This window comes from Nicotiana tabacum, chromosome 6, assembly GCF_000715075.1.
Source record: "Nicotiana tabacum cultivar K326 chromosome 6, ASM71507v2, whole genome shotgun sequence".
Classification (NCBI taxonomy): domain Eukaryota; kingdom Viridiplantae; phylum Streptophyta; class Magnoliopsida; order Solanales; family Solanaceae; genus Nicotiana; species Nicotiana tabacum.
Genome location: NC_134085.1, coordinates 92,432,522 through 92,452,433, shown reverse-complemented (window position 1 = coordinate 92,452,433; position 19,912 = coordinate 92,432,522). Strand labels below are relative to the sequence as shown.

Here is a 19,912-nt window from a genome sequence, read left to right as displayed (position 1 = left end):
CCTCTTGGCTACTTTATCAAAGTTTTTATTGTAATGATCTTGCTTTAGGAGAGGGCAATCCTTGATGAAGTGTTCTATCTTGCCACATTTATGACAAAGGTCATAATTTCTTTGCTTGCTAGAACTTCCCTTTTTTTTGAATGCCTCCATTCCTACGAACCATCTTCTGGAATCTTCTTGTCAAGTAAGCCATTTTACCATCCTCACCACCTGAATCATTGATGTCCATCTTGAGGACCAGGTTCTTTTCCCTCTTGGTTTCTCTTCTTTCATTGTACTTCTTCTTCTTCATTTTATAAGTTTTCAAGTTTCTAACAAGTTCATCCATGGTCAGTGTCTGCAAGTTTTCGCCTCTGTAATGTCATTTACTTTGCTTTCCCAAGAACTGGGTAGTACACTAAGGATTTTCCTGACAAGCTTGTTTCTTGGAACAATTTCACCAAGAGAGCGAAGCTCATTGATGATAGAGGAGAATCGAGTATGCATATCTTGGATGGATTCATCATCTTTCATTCTGAAGAGCTCATATTCAGTTGTGAGCATATCAATCTTGGATTGTTTCACTTGTGTTGTTCCCTTGTGAGCTGTCTGAAGAGCCTCCCATATTTCTTTTGTGGATTGACATGCTAATATCCTGTTATATTCATCAAGACGAATACCACAAGCAAGAATTTTCTTTGGATGAAAATTTTCTTCTATGGCCTTTCGATCAGTGTCATTGTAATCATTCATCGTCTTGGGGATGGCTACAACTGGGTCGCCAAGGTTCTTGGTAGGAACAAAGGGTCCGTCACATATAACATCCCATAGATCAGAATCTTCAGCCTTATTGAAGTTGTGCATCCTAGTCTTCCACCATCCATAATATTGACCGTTGAACCTAGGTGATACGTAAGTAGACTGGCCTTCTTTGAAGTTTTAGGGAGCAGCCATGATGATCCTTTCTAGGTGTTAACCTGATAGAAGAACCCTCTATGATATTAATTGATATAATATAAGGGTCTACAAAACTCTATAAAGAACAAGGTTCTCTATCAGGTTCAATAGAACACATGCACACTACAGTAAGTAGATGACAAGAGGAATTTTATGTGGAAAATTCCTAGCTCAACGGGATTAAAAACCACGACCTACCCTTGTAGGATTTCGACTTCACTACTGAGCAACTTATAGATTACAACCTATGCAACCTAGGAATTAACCTCTTAATCCCTCACTAACTTGTAGTACTTTATTACAAATATGATTAGTTAATAGTGTCCAAAAAGCATGGTGTAAGCCTAAACTACCTGGGCACATCAGGAATAGTAGCTACGTACGGACTCTCGTCACTTCGTGCGTACGTAGCCCCCAAAAATAACCACATATTAATTAAGTTTACCTATGGGGAAATTTCCTTCTTACAAGGTTAGAAAAGAGACTTACCTCGTCTCAAATCCTACTTCCAAACTTAAGAATGCGCTCAAACCCTCAAAGCGGAGCCGACCAATCCAAAACTATTCAAATAGTGTAAAAACTAATCATTATAGGTTCAAAAGTTCGTATTATAACTATTAAAGTGATTACCCAACCCCAAAAGCAAGATTCCTAAGATTCACCCCTGGGCCCACGTGCCCGAATTCCGAAAATTTTCGAAGGAAGTTGTTACCCATGATCTATGGACATAAATATATGATTATCACTAAGTTTCATGGTCAATTTCGTGGTAAAATCTCATTCTTGTCAAACCCTAGGTTTTTTATCTAACCCATGATTTCTACCAATTTTCATGTTAAAATCTACCCACAATCAATGTATTAAACTCATAATAGTTAGACATTACTTACCTCAAAAAGTTAGGGGGAAATCCCTCTTAAGAAGCTCCAATAATCACCCAAAGAGTGAGAGAAATGAGTGAAAATGGCTTAAGCCCGTATTAATTGAATCTCACTGCCCTAGTGATTTTTGCATCTGCGGTGCATTGGCCACATCTACGGATCCGCTTCCACAGACAAAGTGTCTGCTTTTGCGGAATTGGCTGGGCCAGTTGGGCCGCACCTACGTACGGGCTCCCACTTCTGCAGTCCCGCTTCTGCCTAGAGCTAGCCGCATCTGCGGAACTTGGCTGGCCATCCTTAGATCGCATCTGCGGAAATATGCTCGCAGGTGCGGGCACACTAGAACTGGTGGTCCAGCAGCCCTATTGAGTTTCAAAATCAACTCGAACATCGTTCGAATGGCACCGGCTGCCCCCGAGGCCCTGTCCAAACATACCAACAAGTTTGGGATCGTAAAACGGACTAGCTCGAACTCACGGAACGTTCAAAACAACATTCAAACTAAGAATCACACCCTAAAACCAATTCAATCAAACTTAAGAACTTCAAGTTCTTAAATTTACTTCCATAGCCGATCTCGTGACCGATGTTCTTGCGAAAGCGGGCTTCGACATGTGACAACTCTTATAAATGAATGGTTAAAAGAGAAGAGTCACCACCTAACGATTTTTAAGGTGCGGTAGGACACATATTTGCATATGACTCAGGTTTTACTATTTTGCATAACCAAAGATCGAGTAAGGGCTCAAAATTATCTCAAAGAGAAGGTGTTAGGAACTCTTCGAGGTCTACAACTGTGGGTCCCGTCCGAACTGGAATTACATGAATTTGGTAGAGAAACAAAGGTATAGAGAGAAAGAAGTTTGAGAAACTTTCTTATTATAAAAGACTTTGAATAAATGAGTACAAACACTTGATTAAAAATAAAGGGGAAATAAAATGGGGGGTCCTAAGTTTTGTAGCCTAAAGGATAACCCCGTGCAAGATAAATAATACTTCGTAACTTTCTCAAGATGGGGTGTTATTCGTATTATTTAGCGGGCGCAGACTATCATCTCCTGCTACCCAATTACTATCTTTAAGTTATTACCTAAAGCGCACTAGTTGATTCTAAATCGTGCCTTAGGCGTGCACTATCCGTCCCATACCTATGCTCCAGAAGTCATTGGACCTCTACTTTTGGTGGTTCTAGACTTGACTTAGGCTGCTCAGAAAATATCAAAACTAGATGACATACAAAACATGTATGACTTCACATATAGGCAGTTAAAGGCACAAGTTAGCCTCCACAATTACACAACAAATGCATGTGAAAAACAAGTTTTCATGCTAGGCAATTTGAGACTAAAGAACTTAACTCCCTATGGGCATGATATCTAGGTTATAGGCATCAAGGCACGCAAGCAGATACAGGAACCAGCGAGATTCATAGATGGGATTGCATAGGTTATTACACACTGATCATTGAGAAGGAAAATTCCTCAATTATTAATCCTATAATTATTGCGCCTAGGTGATTTATGCAATAGAGAGAGTGGAAAATTAGAATTACTCAGACGCTTGATAATGGCCTAGATGAGATACGAACAGTGTTAAAGGGGTGTCATTACCAGTTATATTAAGACACAATGGCATCCTACAAGCAGGATTTCTAATGATTAACTATTGGGAGACTGATTTTATTGTTAAACCTTATAGGCAGATTCTCTAGATGAAATAAGCAATACCATAACAAATGACATGATTAGAGTCCTATATGCATGATCTCTAGTGTATATGCTGCAGTAATGCCAATTAACAGAGAATTCAATGACATGTATTTCCAATAGGCATGGTTCTCTAATAACACATAGCAACAAAGATATTGAGACATTTGAGCTCATGATTTACTAATAAATAAAGAGTACAAGTGTGTGTGTTTTCCTAATGGCATGCTTTCTACAGTGTTCATAGAGAATGGACCACATAAGGCAAAAGCATCATTCAATCCTATAGGCATGTTTTCTACCCACTATACATTAATATTAGAATCTACCCCATCCCCTTTTACTACCACCCCAATCGTTTATACAAAGATTATTATTACAGACCCAAATTGATAATACAATAGTAATATTACACGAAAATAGACAGGCCTGTAGCAGGCCCAAATAGAATAACTAAATACCCAGCCTTACTCGGTCTTCAAAACTGCTGGCATAGCAGACTTATACCTTAATCAAAGAACCATCCTTATAACCCCAAGTATTGCATCACTTGGAACAACCAACATGAAACACATCACATGATAGGGAAAGTAGAGCATTAGGGATAGTTTGGGGGTTAGAGGAATGACTAAGGTCAAACCCCTAGTGTGTCAGAGTTCACAAGGGTCTCAATTGGACCCCGAGCAGTGCTCATACTAGGGAGGCCAACAAGGAACCTAGGTAAAGAGCCTAGGTACCCTTGGCTTTCAGCCAACTAAGAATAGGAGTTCATAATACTAGAGTAACAGGTACGAAGGATGGAAAATAATTCCCAGAATGATCATACAGCACAACTGGTCAAGTAGACCAGCAAATTCTAGCCAGGTTCACATAGTCAAAGTACCACATAAACAGTTTACCTTCTAAGGTCGGGGGAGGCACTCAGACTCCCACCGCCCGTACACTCGAGCATGTTGTTCAGGGACTACAAACACTGGAGGCACCACTAGCCCAGCCGGTTGCACCTATTCAGGACTTTGTGGTACCAATTATGCCTGATGACGAGTAGCGTCGATTGGAAAGGTTTGGTAGACTTCAGCCTCCGACTTCAGTGGTGCAGAGGGCGAGGATGCCCAAGGTTTCTTGGACAATTGTCAGAGGATGCTATCCACATCGGGAATTCTGGAGACCAGTAGGGTCTCATTTACTAACTTTCAGTTTTCTAGGTTTGCCTTTACTAGGTGGGAGGCTTATGAGAGGCGTATGCCTATTGGTGCAGCACTCCTCAACTGGCATCAATTCCCCATTCTTTTCCTAGAGAAGTATGTACCGCATTCCCACAGGGAGGAGCTGCCCAGGCAGTTCGAGCAGTTGCGTTAGGAGGATGTCATGCCCCCTTTTTCCTCGTAGAGTCTGGGTTTCAACATTTATTGGGAACAACTCGTTTCGTTTGGGAATTGGGTATTTGAATTTGAAGAGTCGCCACCTAACGGATTTAAGGTGCATTAGGGCACCTATAACAAATAACTCATGAAACCAGTTTGCATTAACAGAGACTTGGGTAAGGGCTTGAAATAACCTTGAGGGGAAGGTGTTAGGCACCCCGTGAGGTCCACAACAGTGGGTCCCGGCCAAACTCATTTTTTTGTGTAGTCTAAGCACACATATGTAAATAAGATGAGGGAAGTCCTAGGTTTGTGTAAGGCCCGTGAAATTTCTACTCAAAAACCCGAGTCTTGTCACCACAGAACCAGTCAGTGTGTTGGTTAATTTGAGGTTAACTATGCGGCCAATTATGCGATCGCAAAATCGGTATGCGGGCCGCATAGTCATCGCACATTCCCTTGAAAATTTTTGTGAAGGTAGTTCTGCGGTACATTATGCGACTGCAGAACAAGTATGCGGACCGCATTTCCGTTGCATACTCGGGTAGTGTGTCCAGTTTTTGGGACCATTTTTGCGGTCCATTTTGCGGACCGCATGTCAGATATGCGATTGCATATGCGATCGCAGATCTGAGTTGGGGATCCTATTTTGTTCCATAATCTGTAATTTTGAACTTTTTATTTAAAATAAGTGATTAACAATTGAGTTCTTGGGAAAAATGGCTAATAATCTTGCATGTATAAGATATAATGGGGTATGGGGAGGATGAGAACTAAGGAGACAACAATTGAAGTATAACATTGAAGAAATCTCTTTCAAAAAGGGACGTAAGATCACCATGCTCACTTGGTGCTTGATAGTATACTTGAACAAGCTAAAATCTTAACCATATCACTAATTCTTGGTTCGATTTGTAATTTTTATACTATAGATTGAAGTGCTAAGAGTCCCAGAATTTTGTAAGAATTAAGGAAAGCTTTATTGAGGTATGTATGGCTAAAACCCCATCTTTTAGAAATTGAGCTTCATTGGTGTTTGTGTAAGTACTATAAGATTAAAGTTGAATTGATGTATTGATTGTTATTTCACTTGAATTGGTGTTGCAACCTTATATGCGTGGAAGGTGTGTCTCAATATGATCAATGTGTTATTCTTGATAACTTGAAAAGGTGCAAGGACTACGAATTATGTATTGAAATGCTTAGACCTTATATTGAGATTGAAGTTGCGTTGTTGTGCCATCTATGTGAAGTCTCATCTACACCTACAATCTTATTTGCTCTTGTGTGCCCATATTTTCCTAAATTACAAATCTAACGTTGAAATTAGGGAATGATGTGAGATGTGGCCTAGTGTCCAATATATGATGTGACAAATGTGGCCCCAAGTGCCTATGAAATGATTTATGGGAAAAAAGATTAAAATGAGATGATTGATGGAAAAGGGAAATGCCCTAGTAAGGCGGCCTAGCCAATCGGGTCGAGATCGGATGCCATGCTACGCTCATGGTGGTAATGTGTTTGTGATTGAAGTGAATGTCTCAAATGAGGAAACCTAGCCGATCGAGTCGAGATCAGACTTCGCTCAAGATAGCGGTGGTAATGTGAACAATGTTGAATAGTATGAAATGCCCCAAACTAAAGGCTAAGGAAACATGATGTGAAAATTGTATGATTCTTTTATATTGATAATGTTATGATCGTTTAAAGCTTTTGAGTTATACTTGTGATTTCCTTATTTTTGTATCAAAGTTCTTTATAACTAGATGGTGTTTAGTTATACATACTAGTGCTATTCGGTGGCACTAACGTCCCTTTTGCCGGGGTCGCTACGCCTTTAAATGGATGTAGGTGTTTCTATAGCAGGCAGTGTTGGTCGCAGCTAGTGCCGCATCATCCTTTCAGCTGACTTGGTGAGCCCCACTTCGTTTCGGGGTCCTGTTTCATCTGTTTATCTTGTACTTTGTATTTTGAGGTATAGTCGGAGCCTTGTTACCGGCATTTCCATATTACATTACTCTTTAGTTGTGTTTAGAGGCTCCGTAGATAGGTTGTGGGTGGTGTTTGATAATGGGAAATTGAGTTAGAAATCTTGATGTTTAGCAAAGATTTATAAAACTTGTAATATTTTGATAATTATGATTTAAGATGCTAATGGAAATAAAATGGAAGTTGTTAATGAAATACTTACTAAGTATAATTAATGGAGTCTATCTCCTATTTGTTCATGAATTATTTTGGGTAGAATGAAACCTAACAGGCTTGCTCAGTCAGGTTTACTCAGTTGAGCGCCAGTCGTGATCCTCGGTTTTGGGGCGTGACAATTTGTTAGCCTATAGGATCACCTCTATGCAATACCCGATAAACTTTCCTCGAATAGAGGCGTTACACATGGCATTGGTGCACAGGTCATCATGTCCTTCTCCCTTTGGTCATAGCCTAAAGCGTTCTAGAAACCTTAAGATGTATCCTATGCGTGCACTACCTGTCCCTTTACTTATATAGTCCCGGAGGTATTTAGGACTTCTAGTTAAGGTGGATCTAGACTCTCCTACAGTAATTAGAAGGAGAAAACTCTAGGCGACAAACAAAACACGTAGGACCGGGCCAAGGATAGACTAGTTAAAAGGCTCACACTTTACCTCTACAAATAGAGTAAGCAAGTGCACGTCTCAAACAACAGTGTTTCAGACACTTTTAAAAAGAATCCTAATAACAGGATATCTAGGTGAGCACAAAGCAGAACATATGCAAAGTTTTATTAAAGCGGGGAACCAATATCTAATCAGTTGCCTACTGATTTTAGAGGGGGCTTGCTGAATCTGGACAATTAACAAAAGCACAGTTTTACAATTTACACGATTTTAATCACTCTACAGGCTTTCTTAGGCATGTATTAGTTATGTCCTATGAACATGGTATCTAATAAATCGGAAGTACAATAAACCAGTAAACAATTTTGAATAGGCAGTTTGGTTCGTTAGACCCTATAGGTATGCTGTCTAGATGTGAGGGCTGATTTTAGACAATGGAAACTAAATGCAACAATTAGTTTTAAAACATCGTTGGCATGCAAAGACTGATTTTAAATTACAGACAAAGTGCCAGAATGCAAGATTGATTTTACCCTATATGCATGGTTTTTAAATGTTGAATATGCTGAAATCCTATTTAGCATGACTCCCAAATGCAGGAGATTGATTTGAAAATTATAGGCATGATATCTAAAAGTGCAAGATTAATTTTTAACCTATAGGCATGGTATCTAGAATGCACGAATAGACAAACAACACAATGATATGATTTCTGATTGCGCCAATGGGGAGCCTAGATAGGCCGAATGCAAAACCTAGGAAACCAGGCCATCAAATAGTCCCAAGTACCATATCTCATAGTGCAAGAGAGGGTACCCTAATGTGTCGAAGTTCCCAAGGGCCTCAAGGACCCCGGGCAGTGCTCATACCAAGGTCTTCTTTAAAGACCAACAACTTGTGTAATGTGGAGTAGCCAGCCCCAGTGCGTCAAAGTTCAGAAGGGTCTCATGGACTCTAAAGCAATGCTCACACTGGAGGGGCAGGACCCTAGATGTTCTAAGGATTTTGAAGTGGATAGTGATTTACAAGAGTTGTTTTGAGAAAAGCAGTTTAAGACTTTCAGGAAACAAGAAGTGAACAGAGTCATTCAATTCCTGGAACTTAGGCAAAGGTTCCAGCAAACAAACAACATTCAGAAATAGGATTACTTAAGTTAGCTATTACTAAGTGACCAAACACAAAGACAAGGCATGTTGAGGATCAAACAATCACATACAAAGAGGCAGTAGGGATTGGGGAGAAAAGTTGTGAAAGGTGAACATCTAGATAGGCAAACATGCTAGTAGGGAAGTAGACAAAACACAAATCTAATTTAGACATGAGTAAACATGCAAATTTGCTGGAAGTAAAAACACATAGTTCTAATTAAAAATAGAAGTAAACATGCTATTGTAGTAAACACATATATTGGGCAGTATTGGGCATGCTAGCGTAGTAAACACGTAGATTGAACATTAATAGACATGCTAGGAAACACATTGTTAGACATGCCATTGAACATACAGATTGAACGGAAGTAACCACGTAGATTAGACATAAGCAATCATATTAGTAAGCACATGGATTAAACAGAAGAAAACATGCTGGTAAACATATGGATTTAAACAGAAGTAAACATGCTGATAAATACACAGATTAATTCAATGGTAGTAGTAGAGGCATACTAGTTAGAAATTTGCAATAAAAGAGTGAAGTAAAGAGGATACAAGATCTAGTCTTAGCTTCCAGCCGACTAGATAGTGCAGTAGACAAGTAACAGCAGTTTGCAACAGAGAGAGCAGGAATTTTAAGTAATTTTTGCTTAGGTATGGGTGTATGTCTGTGTTAGAAACATAGTCTTGTACTTATAGGAGCGGAGTAGTGTAAAGTAAATAAGGAAAGGCAGCTTAATATTGTAAAATAAGATAAGGAAAGCAATCAAATAATCAATTAAGCTTGACAAAGCAGACAATCAGGAAATTATTCCCATAAATAACTCGGATTGAGTTTCAAATAAGGCAAGAAGTGAGACTAACAACCAATTAAGGTTAGAACCCATAAATCAAACAATCAATCATACAAATAAGGTAACTTGAGAAATTAGAGATTATTCTGGGGTGAAACAGCCCCTTAAGTAGGCAAGAGACGTTAATAAGAAATCTCAGGATTAAGGAAAGCAAACAGAAATTCAGTAAATCATTTCAGCAAAAATGAAACCCTAGATAATTGAGTTAGTCAGTCAATTATTCAAAATAATAATGGGCAAGATGTTGAAGTGAACAACGAACAGTCAAACAATCAAGCCTAGAACATAGTCATTACCAAAATATTAAACAAAAACATAAGAAATTTCTGAAAAGCCCTTTGCAAGAACAGACGAAGTAGAAACCCTAATTTTGAAAATACATAGAGTCGATTAACAGTAGGGGAATTAGAAGACTCTTAACAAAAATGGTCATAAAACCTTGAAACCACTTCAAACACAGAGATTTGACCAACCAATAATCAAGGAAACCAAAACCCTAAAAAAATAATAAAGTACCAAAATCGATTGACAGTAAGAAACAAGGGATCTTTAAAGAAAAGTCATTGAAGAACTCAGAATCATTCTAGATCTACAAAGATCTGGACGGATTCATGTCCAAAGATTAGGGTTTTGAAAAAAAGGGGAAGGGTAAAGAGAATCTGGTTTTGAACCATAAACATCGAGATATAAACATCGAGATAGTAGCATCACGAACGGAGGTGACCATAGGCGGACTCTTCTCGAACAAGATCTGGGCCAGATTGTTTTTTGGATTTCTTTATGGAATAGCAAAAATGAACAACCAAAGTAGGAAACCAATGAAGGTCTGAAATAATCGTGGAACCTCATAGAACAGGTAGGAATCGCAGGGATTAGGGCTAGGTTTAGGTGGCGACAATTAGGATTAGGTTTGGGTCTTAGAGAGAACAGATAGGAGAGGATTTTAGGGCGGCTGAACGGGAGAAATGATTAGGGTTTAGGGGTCTTTTGGACTAAAAAAGGAAAGGGGGAACGGTGACCGTTGATCTCTGTGATCAACAGCCAAGATCAAAAGGGTTTGGGGGCGAGTAGAGTCTTTAGCTTTGGGCTGGGGTGGATTTGGGCCTTGTTCTAATTAGATTGGAATTGGAGAATTAAAATTGGGCTGGTTTAATAGGCCAGGTCCCAAAAATAAAAAGGGCTATTTGTTAAATACCCATTTAATTGATAAAAACGATTTTAAAAATAATTAATAGATTATAAAAAATGATTTTTATGCGTAGAAAATGTTTTAAAACATTTAGTTTGTATTTAAAAATACAAAAAGCTATTTTCTGGTAAAATAATATAATAATGCATGCATGGGCTATAATTGCAAAGTTATTGCAATTATAACCCCAAAAATGCAAATATGGCTATTTGTAAAATAATTAAAATTTAGTACAAATACAAATGATAAAATTAAGCCATAAAATTATTATAAAACTATTTTTGATGCAATTAGTAATTGTTTATATAAATAAAAATACTGGGATAAATTAATTAAAACTCTTACAAATGCAAAAATTATGGAAAAAATATTAATTGATGCTAGTGCATAGTTTTGTAGGTATAGATACATTGTGAAAAATATTATTAGGGAAAATTCGGTATCAACAACAGTCATCATAGAAATTAGAAGAAGAAACGTGTTTGCAAAACATAGGTTGCACTAGTTGACAATTAAAAGCACAAATTAGGTTAAGTCTAACCTAATACCATATTACTCAATACTTAGACATAATGGAGGGATACATATGTTGATAATTATAGAAAGGAGAGAATGGCAAATGAACCAAACTGAAAACATGTTAACACAGGAGTAAGGTCCAAGTTATCAAAATATGGTGTTTGTCTTATTAGAAAACCAAAATGGCATAAAACCAGTTTAGAACAGATTTTTTAAGCAGCATTAAAGAGCATTCCACATGACTTAGTAAAAAGTGCTTTCAAGTAAAAGGGAATCTCCATAGAGTTAAGGTATTATCTAAACACAATATGCAGAAATAACATACAACCACAATAGGCAGGCTCATATTGAAGTGATCTAAAACTAAACATGTTAAGATACTACAAGGCACAGAACCAGTCTTAGAAGATCAGAGACCACAGAGTGCAAATCATAGTGAAGTATACCATAAGCAGTAGACTGATTATGTAATGACCCGACCGGTCGTTTCATGAATTACCGCTCCGTTTTCCCCATTTATGCTTTTTATTGTCTTGGTCAGTTGTATTATGTGTTATCGGGTTGGTTGGCTCGGGTTCGGAGATGTTTTGGTAAGGTTTGAGACACTTAGTCTCTTTTGAGTAAGCTTAAGTTGGAAAAGTCAACCGGATGTTGACTTGTGTGAAAAAGGGAATGAATATGAATTTTGATGGTTCAGATAGCTTCGGGAGGTGGTTTGGGACTTAGGAGCGTGATCAGAATGTGTTTTGGAGGTCCGGAGTAGATTTAGGCTTGAATTGGCGAAATTAGAAATTTGGCGTTTTCCGGTTGATAGGTGAGATTTTGATATGGGAGTCAGAATGAAATTATGGAAGTTGGAGAAGGTCCGTTGTGTCATTTTTGACGTGTGTACAAAATTACAGGTCATTCGAACGAGGTTTGATAGACTTTTTGACCAAAAGCGAAATTTGGAAGTTTTTGGAATTCTTAGGCTTGAATCAGATGTCAATTTGGTGTTTTGATGTTGTTTTGAGCGTTCCGAAGGTTGGAACAAGTTTGAATGAGGTTATGGGATATGTTGGCATGTTTGGTTGAGGTCTCGAGGGCTTCGGGTGAATTTCGAGTGGTTGAACGGATCATTTCATGTTGGAAAAAGTTGTAGAAAAACTGTTGTTGGTGTTGCAGGCTTTTTGCTTTCGCGTTCGCGATGGATGTCCCGTGTTCGCGAAGATTTAGGATGTAAGGCAGTGGAGTTGGACTTTGAATTTGTGAAGGTGGTCCCGCATTCGCGAAGGGCTGAGGTCAGTGGGCATCGTGTTCGCGAGGGTTTTACCGCGTTAGCGTAGAGGAAAGGTGAGCAGTTGGGGTCCTGGAGAGTTGTTCTTCGCGTTCGAAAGATGGTAGTCGCATTCGTGATGATTTGATGAGCTGAGGCTTCGCGTTCGCATTTGGGGTGTCGTGTTCGCGATGAAGGAATAAGTGGTCAACGTAAGTTAGTGCTTCGCGAACGCGATGCGTTGACCGCGTTTGCGAAGAAGGATCGTGAATATCTAGGCAGAATGTTTAAAAGACCATTTCCGCGATTTTGGGTCTAAGTTTCACCATTGTTGAGCGATTTTGGAGCTTTTTGAAGAGGAATTAATAGGGGATCAATGGGAAACACTTGGAGGTAAGATTTATGGACTTAATACTCGATCCTAATGTGATTTCTACCTAATTAAACATGAAATTTGTGGAATCTAAAGCCTAGAATTAGAAGTTAGGGCTTGGAAATTGGAGACCTAAATCTAGGGATTTGAGGGGTCAATTGTGGACAGATTTTTGTATTCTTATGTATGAACTCGTGAGAGTGTGAGAATTCTAGTTTTGTGATTTTTGTCGGAATCCGAGACATGGGCCCGGGGGTCGGGTTTGGCCAATTTCGGGATTTTTGATGTAAATTGGTTATTTTCGAGTGGGCTTTGTTCCCTTAGAATATTTTGATGGCATAAATCTATTTTTTGATAGATTTGGAGCATCTGGAGGCCGATTCGAGGGGCAAAGGCATCGCGGGCTAGAGTTTGGACCGGATAGAGGTAAGTAATGATTGTAAATGCTGTCAAGAGGGTATGAAACCCCGGATTTCACATCGTTGTGTTACTATGAGGTGACGCACACGCTAGCTGACGAGCGTGGGGTCGTGCACCATTGGGTATTGTGACATAGTCCATCCCGTATGACTGTTAAACTACGTATTTGGTTGAAAACTGTTTGCTATCATTGTGGTTTTAGAAAGTGTCATTATGTTTTGGGCGGAATGCCATATATGGGCATCATGCCAGCTGTTTTGCACCCTTAGGGGATTTTTACTACTATTCCTCACTGCTTTGACTTCATATTTGTACTCAGTCATGTTGTATTTTACTACTTTCATAACTTAGCCATATTTACTCCGTTTTTGACATTTTAAATGATATTTTGGGTTGAGCATCATGTTTTACCGTTGCCCGAGTGGCTTGACGGATTTCTGACTGAGTGAGGTCGTGGACCTGTGTTGTGAGGATATTATGGGATCGAGCTGTGCACCGCAACAGTGTGTACTGATTCATGTTTATGAGGCCGAGGGCCAGTTTGATTATGCCACGAGATGGATTGATATAGCGCTTGGGCTGTAAGAGCCCCTCCAGAGTCTGCACACCCGTAGTGAGCGCGAGTACCCAGTGTGAGATGTGATATAGCCCGAGGGGCTGTTGTTATTTTATGTTATTGCCTGCGGGGCCGATACGAGTGTTTGTGAGATAGCCTGAGGGGCTTGTTCTGTTGGTATTTTGCCCGAGGGGCTGATTTATGTTTCTATCCTTTTCTCCCTGTTTTCATCACTCGTTTTGAACTACTGAAAGCTGTTTTAAAGAGGGTTTTACTGAACTAAGATGTTTTTACGAGTTTTTTTTTATTATTTTATTGCATTGTTCTAATTTTATACTATTTTGTTGTAGCATTATGCTGTGTTTTACGTGTTTTCTTATCGCTTAGCTGCCTTTACTTTTATTACTTACTAAGTTGGCATAATCACATTACTCCCCGAACCATGTGTGCAGATCCAAGAGTCTTGGGCCATGCTAGCGACTACTGATTTGCCTTCCAGCAGGCTTGTTCGGAGTTGACTAGGTAGCTGCACAGTGTTTGCAGCCCAATGCTTCTCCTTCCTATCTTTATTTCACCTTGTACTAGCTTTTTATTAGACTATGTTGTCATTTTCATACTCTTAGATAGATTTTAGATGCTCATGATTGGTGACACCCTGATGTCGGGCTATGTTGTTTCTGCATTTGTTTTATTCTACTCTTTATTTTGGGATTTTTAGCTTAGTAATAACTTTAAATGCTTTATTATGATTGTTTAGTTGCTTTGGGGGTTTGTGTTGGCTGACCTAGTTTTACGATAGGTGTCATCACGATCGGGTCCAGTTTAGGGTCGTGAAAAGTTGAAATCAGAGCCTAGGTTACATAGGTCTCACGAGTCATGAGCAGGTTTAGTAGAGTCTTGCGGATCGATATGGAGACATCTGTATTTATCCTCGGGAGGCTGCAAAACCTTTAGGAAAATTCATATTCTTGATATTCTTGTCGTGCGAATTTGTCGATCCGAGTACTAAACTTCTGTTATTCTATTCTCTCACACATGGTGAGGACACGTGCTACTGGTCAGGATGGACAACCACCAGTACCACCAGCTAGGGTCACTAGAGAACGAGGAAGCTGTCGAGGCCGTGGCAGGGGTAGGGGTGTAGCCCGCACAACAGCTAGGGCAGCACTTGCAGATCCACCAGTCGCCCCAATTCATGATTAGGTCCTAGTTGTGGACGCTTCAGCAGCACCAGCTTAGGCACTAGTTATTCCCATTGTGATTCCAGGTCTTCAGGAGGCCCTGTCCAAGATTTTATTAGTATGCACCGGCCTAGCTCAAGCGGTCTCAGTTACTACAGCCGTAACTACTTCTCAGGCCGGGGAAGGCACTCAGACTCCCGCCGCTCGCACACTTGAGCAGGTCGTGCAGGGACTTCAGACACCAGGGACAGCTCCAGCCCAGCTAGTTGCAGCTGTTCAGGACTATGTAGCTCTTGTTATGCCAGAGGACGAGCAGTGCAGGTTGGAGAGGTTTGGTAGACTTCAGCCTACGACTTTAAGTGGTGCAGAGGGCGAGGATGCCTAGGGTTTCTTGGACAAGTATCAGAGGATTCTTCATACATAAAATATTCTGGAGACTAGCGGGGGGTGCATTCACTACTTTCTAGTTTTCTGGAGCTGCCTTCACTTGGTGGGAGGCTTATGAGAGATGTAGGCATGTTGATGCAGCACCCCTTACCTGGCAGTAGTTCTCCGTTCTCTTTATGGAGAAGGATGTGCCACAATCTCGTAGAGAGGACCTCCACAGGCAGTTTGAGCAGTTGCGTCAGGGAGATATGACTGTGACGTAGTACGAGATGAGGTTCTCAGAGTTAGCTTGCCATGTTATTTGGTTGGTTCCTACGGATAGAGAGGGGATCAGGAGGTTCCTTGATGGCCTCACGTATCAGCTTCAGATTCTCATGACTAGGGAGAGGGTGTCTGGTGCTACTTTTGAGGAGGTTGTTGAGATTGCTCGCAAGATTGAGTCAGATCGTCGCCAGGAGCGAGATGAGAGGGAGGCCAATAGGCCTCGGGGATCTGGTAGTTATGGTGGTACTCCTTCGAGGGTCCAGTTTCGGCACGGCAGAGGCCGTCCATTCAGACATGCTCAGTCAGCCCGCCCAGGTTATCGTGGGGCATCATCGGGTCATGGTTCTTACAGTTCTCATCAGGGGCATTCATCACTCAGTGCTCTTCCAGCCTAGAGTTCTTCCTGTGCTCCATCAGTTCAGGGCTCTTCTATGTCAGGTGCATCTACTAGTTAGTCTGGTGCTAGGGGTTCCCTTTAGTCCCTGTTTCCAACCCCAGGATTTGTTATGAGTGTGGAGAGTTGGGCCATATGTGGAGTCAGTTTCCTCATCGTCTTGGGGGTTCGTCTCGGTAGAGGAGTCAGCCATTAGCTTCAGCGCCAGTTACTTCACCACCACCACCCAACCAGCTAGGGGTAGAGGACAGTCAGCTAGGGGTCGCCCCAAAGGGGATGGTTGATCAAGTGGTGGTCAGGCCCATTTCTATGCACTCCCAGCTAGACCCGATGTTATTGCTTCGGATGCTGTGATTACAGGTATTGTATCAGTCCGCCACAGAGATGCCTCTGTGTTATTTGATCTTGGTTCCACTTTTTCATATGTGTCATCATATTTTTCTTGTTATTTGGATATGCCCCATGAGTCTCTTGTTTTATTTGTTCGTGTATCTACTCTGGTGAGCGATACTATTATTGTGGACCTTGTGTACCAGTCGTGTGTGGTGACTATTGGGGGTTTCGAGACCCAAGTGGACCTGTTATTACTTTGTGTGGTGGACTTTAATGTGATATTGGGCATGGATTGGCTATCTCCATGTCGTGCTATTTTGGACTGTCATGCTAAAATAATGACGTTGGCTATGCCGGATGTGCCATGGATTGAGTGGCGAGGTTCGACTGATTTTGTCCCCAGTAGGTGGCATTTCATTCTTGAAGGCCCAACGGATGGTTGGAAAAAGTTCTCTTTCATACTTAGCCTTTGTGAGGGATGTCGGTGCAGAGACTCCTAGTATTGATTCTGTTCCTATTGTAAGGGATTTTCCCAATATATTTCTTGTAGACCTGTCGGGCATGCCACTGGATAGGGATATTAATTTTTGTATTGGACTGGTACCGGGCACTCAACCCATTTCTATTCCACCATATCATATAGTACCAGCGGAGTTGAAGGAGTTGAGGAGCAACTTCAGGAACTCCTTGATAAGGGGTTTATTCGACCTAGTGTGTCGCCTTGGGGTGCGCCTGTTCTATTTGTGAAGAATAAGGACGGCACGATGAGGATGTGCATTGATTATAGGCAGTTGAACAAAGTAAAATCAAGAACAAGTATCATTTGCCTCGTATCGATGATTTGTTTGACCAGCTTCAAGGAGAGAGAGTGTTCTCCAAGATTGATCTTCATTCAAGTTATCACCAGTTGAAGATCAGGGACTCAGATATTCTTAAGACAACTTTTAGGACCCGATATGGTCATTATGAGTTCCTGGTGATGTCTTTTGGGCTGACCAATGCCCCAGCAGCATTCATGCATTTGATGAACAATGTGTTTTGGCCTTATCTAGACTCATTTTTCATAGTTTTCATTGATGATATTTTATGTATTTGCGTAGTCAAAACGAGCATGCGGGGCATTTAAGACTGGTGTTGCAGAGATTGAGAGAGGAGAAGCTTTATGCAAAGTTCTCCAAGTGTGAGTTTTGGCTTAGTTTATTGGCTTTCTTGGGGCACGTGGTGTCCAATGAGGGTATTCAGGTTGATCCGAAGAAGATAGAGGCGGTTCAGAGTTGGCCCAGACTGTCCTCAGCCATAGAGATTCTCATCTTTCTTGGTTTGACGGGTTATTACCGTCGGTTTGTTCAGGAATTTTCATCTATCGCATCACTCTTGACCAAGTTGACTTAAAAGGGTGCCCTATTTAGGTGGTCGGATGAGTGTGAGGAGAGCTTTCAGAAGCTCAAGACTGCCTTGGCCACAACTCCAGTATTAGTTTTGCCATCAACTTCAGGTTCGTATACCATGTATTGTGATGCTTCGAGAGTTTGTATTGGGTGTGTGTTGATGCAGGAGGGTATAGTTATTGCTTTTGCTTCTAATCAGTTGAAGCCCCATGAGAAGAACTACCATGTTCATGATTTGGAGTTGGCTGCCATTGTTCATGCGTTGATAATTTAGAGGTATTATTTGTATGGTGTGTCTTGTAAGGTATTTACTGATCATCGTAGCCTCCAACACTTGTTCAAATAGAAGGATCTCAATTTGAGGCAACAGAGATGGTTGGAGCTGCTAAAGGACTACACTATTTTGTACCATCCGAGGAAGGCCAATGTGGTGGTCGATGCCTTGAGTATGAAGGCGGTGAGTATGGGGAGTTTGGCGTATATTCCTGTTAGGAAGAGGCCTCTTGCAGTTGATGTTTAGGCCTGGGCCAATCGATTCGTGAGGTTAGATATTTCGGAGCCCAGTCGGGTGTTGGCTTGTGTGATTTCTCGGTCTTCCTTATTTGATCGCATCAGAGAGCGCCAGTATGATGATCCTCATTTGCTTATCCTTAAGGATAGAGTTCAGCACGACGATGCCATAGATGTGATCATCGGTGATGATGGGGTATTGAGGATGCAGGGCCGAATATACGTGCCCAATGTAGATGGACTTCAGGAGTTGATTCTAGAGGAGGGTCATGCAATATGCTTTCTATCTTGTTTCTATACCATTTGTCTTTCTCAATTGCATTGACGCGCTCAATGCGGTGGTATGTTTATCCACCCAACTTCTTTCTATTCTCGATGACTAGAATAGTCTGAATGGTATAAATGGGATTACTCCCGTCTCCATGGATGATCACATACTGATGATTCCATTCAAACTTCATAGCCTGATGTAGAGTGGAAGCTACGGCCCCAGTGACATGTATCCAGGATCGCCCAACAATAGATTGTAGGTTACAGATATATCCAGCAACTGAAACTCGACATCAAACCAGGTCGGGCCCATCTGTAGGCTGAGGTTGATCTTTCCAATTGTGGCCATTTGAGACCCATCAAATGTTTGCCCATTCATACTTCCTACTCGTATCTCGTACAGACCTTTACCCAGCATTTTTAGAGTAGTCAGCGGACATATGTTGAGACTTGAATCCCCATCTATCAAGACAATGGCGATGGATTTGTCCTCAAATTGCACTGTGATATGTAGTGCCTTGTTGTGGCTTAGTCCTTCCGGTGATAGCTCATCTTCATGAAAAGTGATTTTGTGGCTTTCCAACACCTTTCCTACCATGTTGGCCATTTCCCCACTGAATGATATTGGGTATATAGGCTTCATTTAACACCTTCATCAGGGCATTCCTGTGTGCCTTGGAGTTTTGCAGTATCGATAAAATGGATATTTGAGCAAGGGTTTTGTTCAGATGATCAACCACAGAATATTCTCTCGCTTGCACCTTTCTCCAAAGGTCGTCTAGGCCTGTCTCGATGATATGCGACTTAGAGGTAGCTTTTTTGCTTGTTTCTCCCAAATGCTCGGGTGTATAAACCCTACGAGTTTTGGTCATACCCTATATTGCACATGTTTCCTCCATTTTTTGCTTTTCCTTTCCTTCTTGCTTCTACAACATAGTCCCAGGGTATAGCATTGGACTTAATGAAAGTTGTAGGTTCTACCGTCACGGTGAAGGGTGTGGTCACTTCTACCTCAAACAGTGTTGGCTCGGCTAAGGGAGTTGTTACTTCGACCTTAAACGGAGTAGGTGTGGCTATCTCGACTTCAATCGGTGTTTAAATCTGCACTATAATAGGTGTGAGGGTGACTGGAGATGTTTTAGGATCATCCCCCTCCCAAATGAGTCCAATTGACCCTTACGGATCCCACTCTTCATCAGTCTCTATCACGTTCACCCCCTCACCTCTGTGATCTGGGAGAGGATTGTTACGAACATTAGGTACAGCCTCTTTTGGCTGTATAACTTTGGTATCAATCAACGTCTAGATCTTATCTTTTAAAGTGCGACACTTATCAATAGTGTGACCATTTATGCCCGAGTGGTAGGAACATGTCTTGTTTGGATTA

The 19,912-nt window shown here is 40.9% G+C and overlaps 1 protein-coding gene across 1 annotated transcript; it reads right to left on the bottom strand.

Annotated features, from left to right (window-relative positions):
* Positions 1 to 330: 330 nt before the first annotated feature.
* Positions 331 to 843, bottom strand: LOC142181935 (uncharacterized). The gene has a single exon (XM_075255626.1). It carries the CDS (start codon positions 841 to 843, stop codon positions 331 to 333), a length of 513 nt encoding a protein of 170 aa, XP_075111727.1.
* Positions 844 to 19,912: the final 19,069 nt, after the last annotated feature.

Bases quoted from the DNA above. Each gene is read 5' to 3' on its own strand.
- LOC142181935 (XM_075255626.1), bottom strand. From the start codon at position 843: ATGCACAACTTCAATAAGGCTGAAGATTCTGATCTATGGGATGTTATA.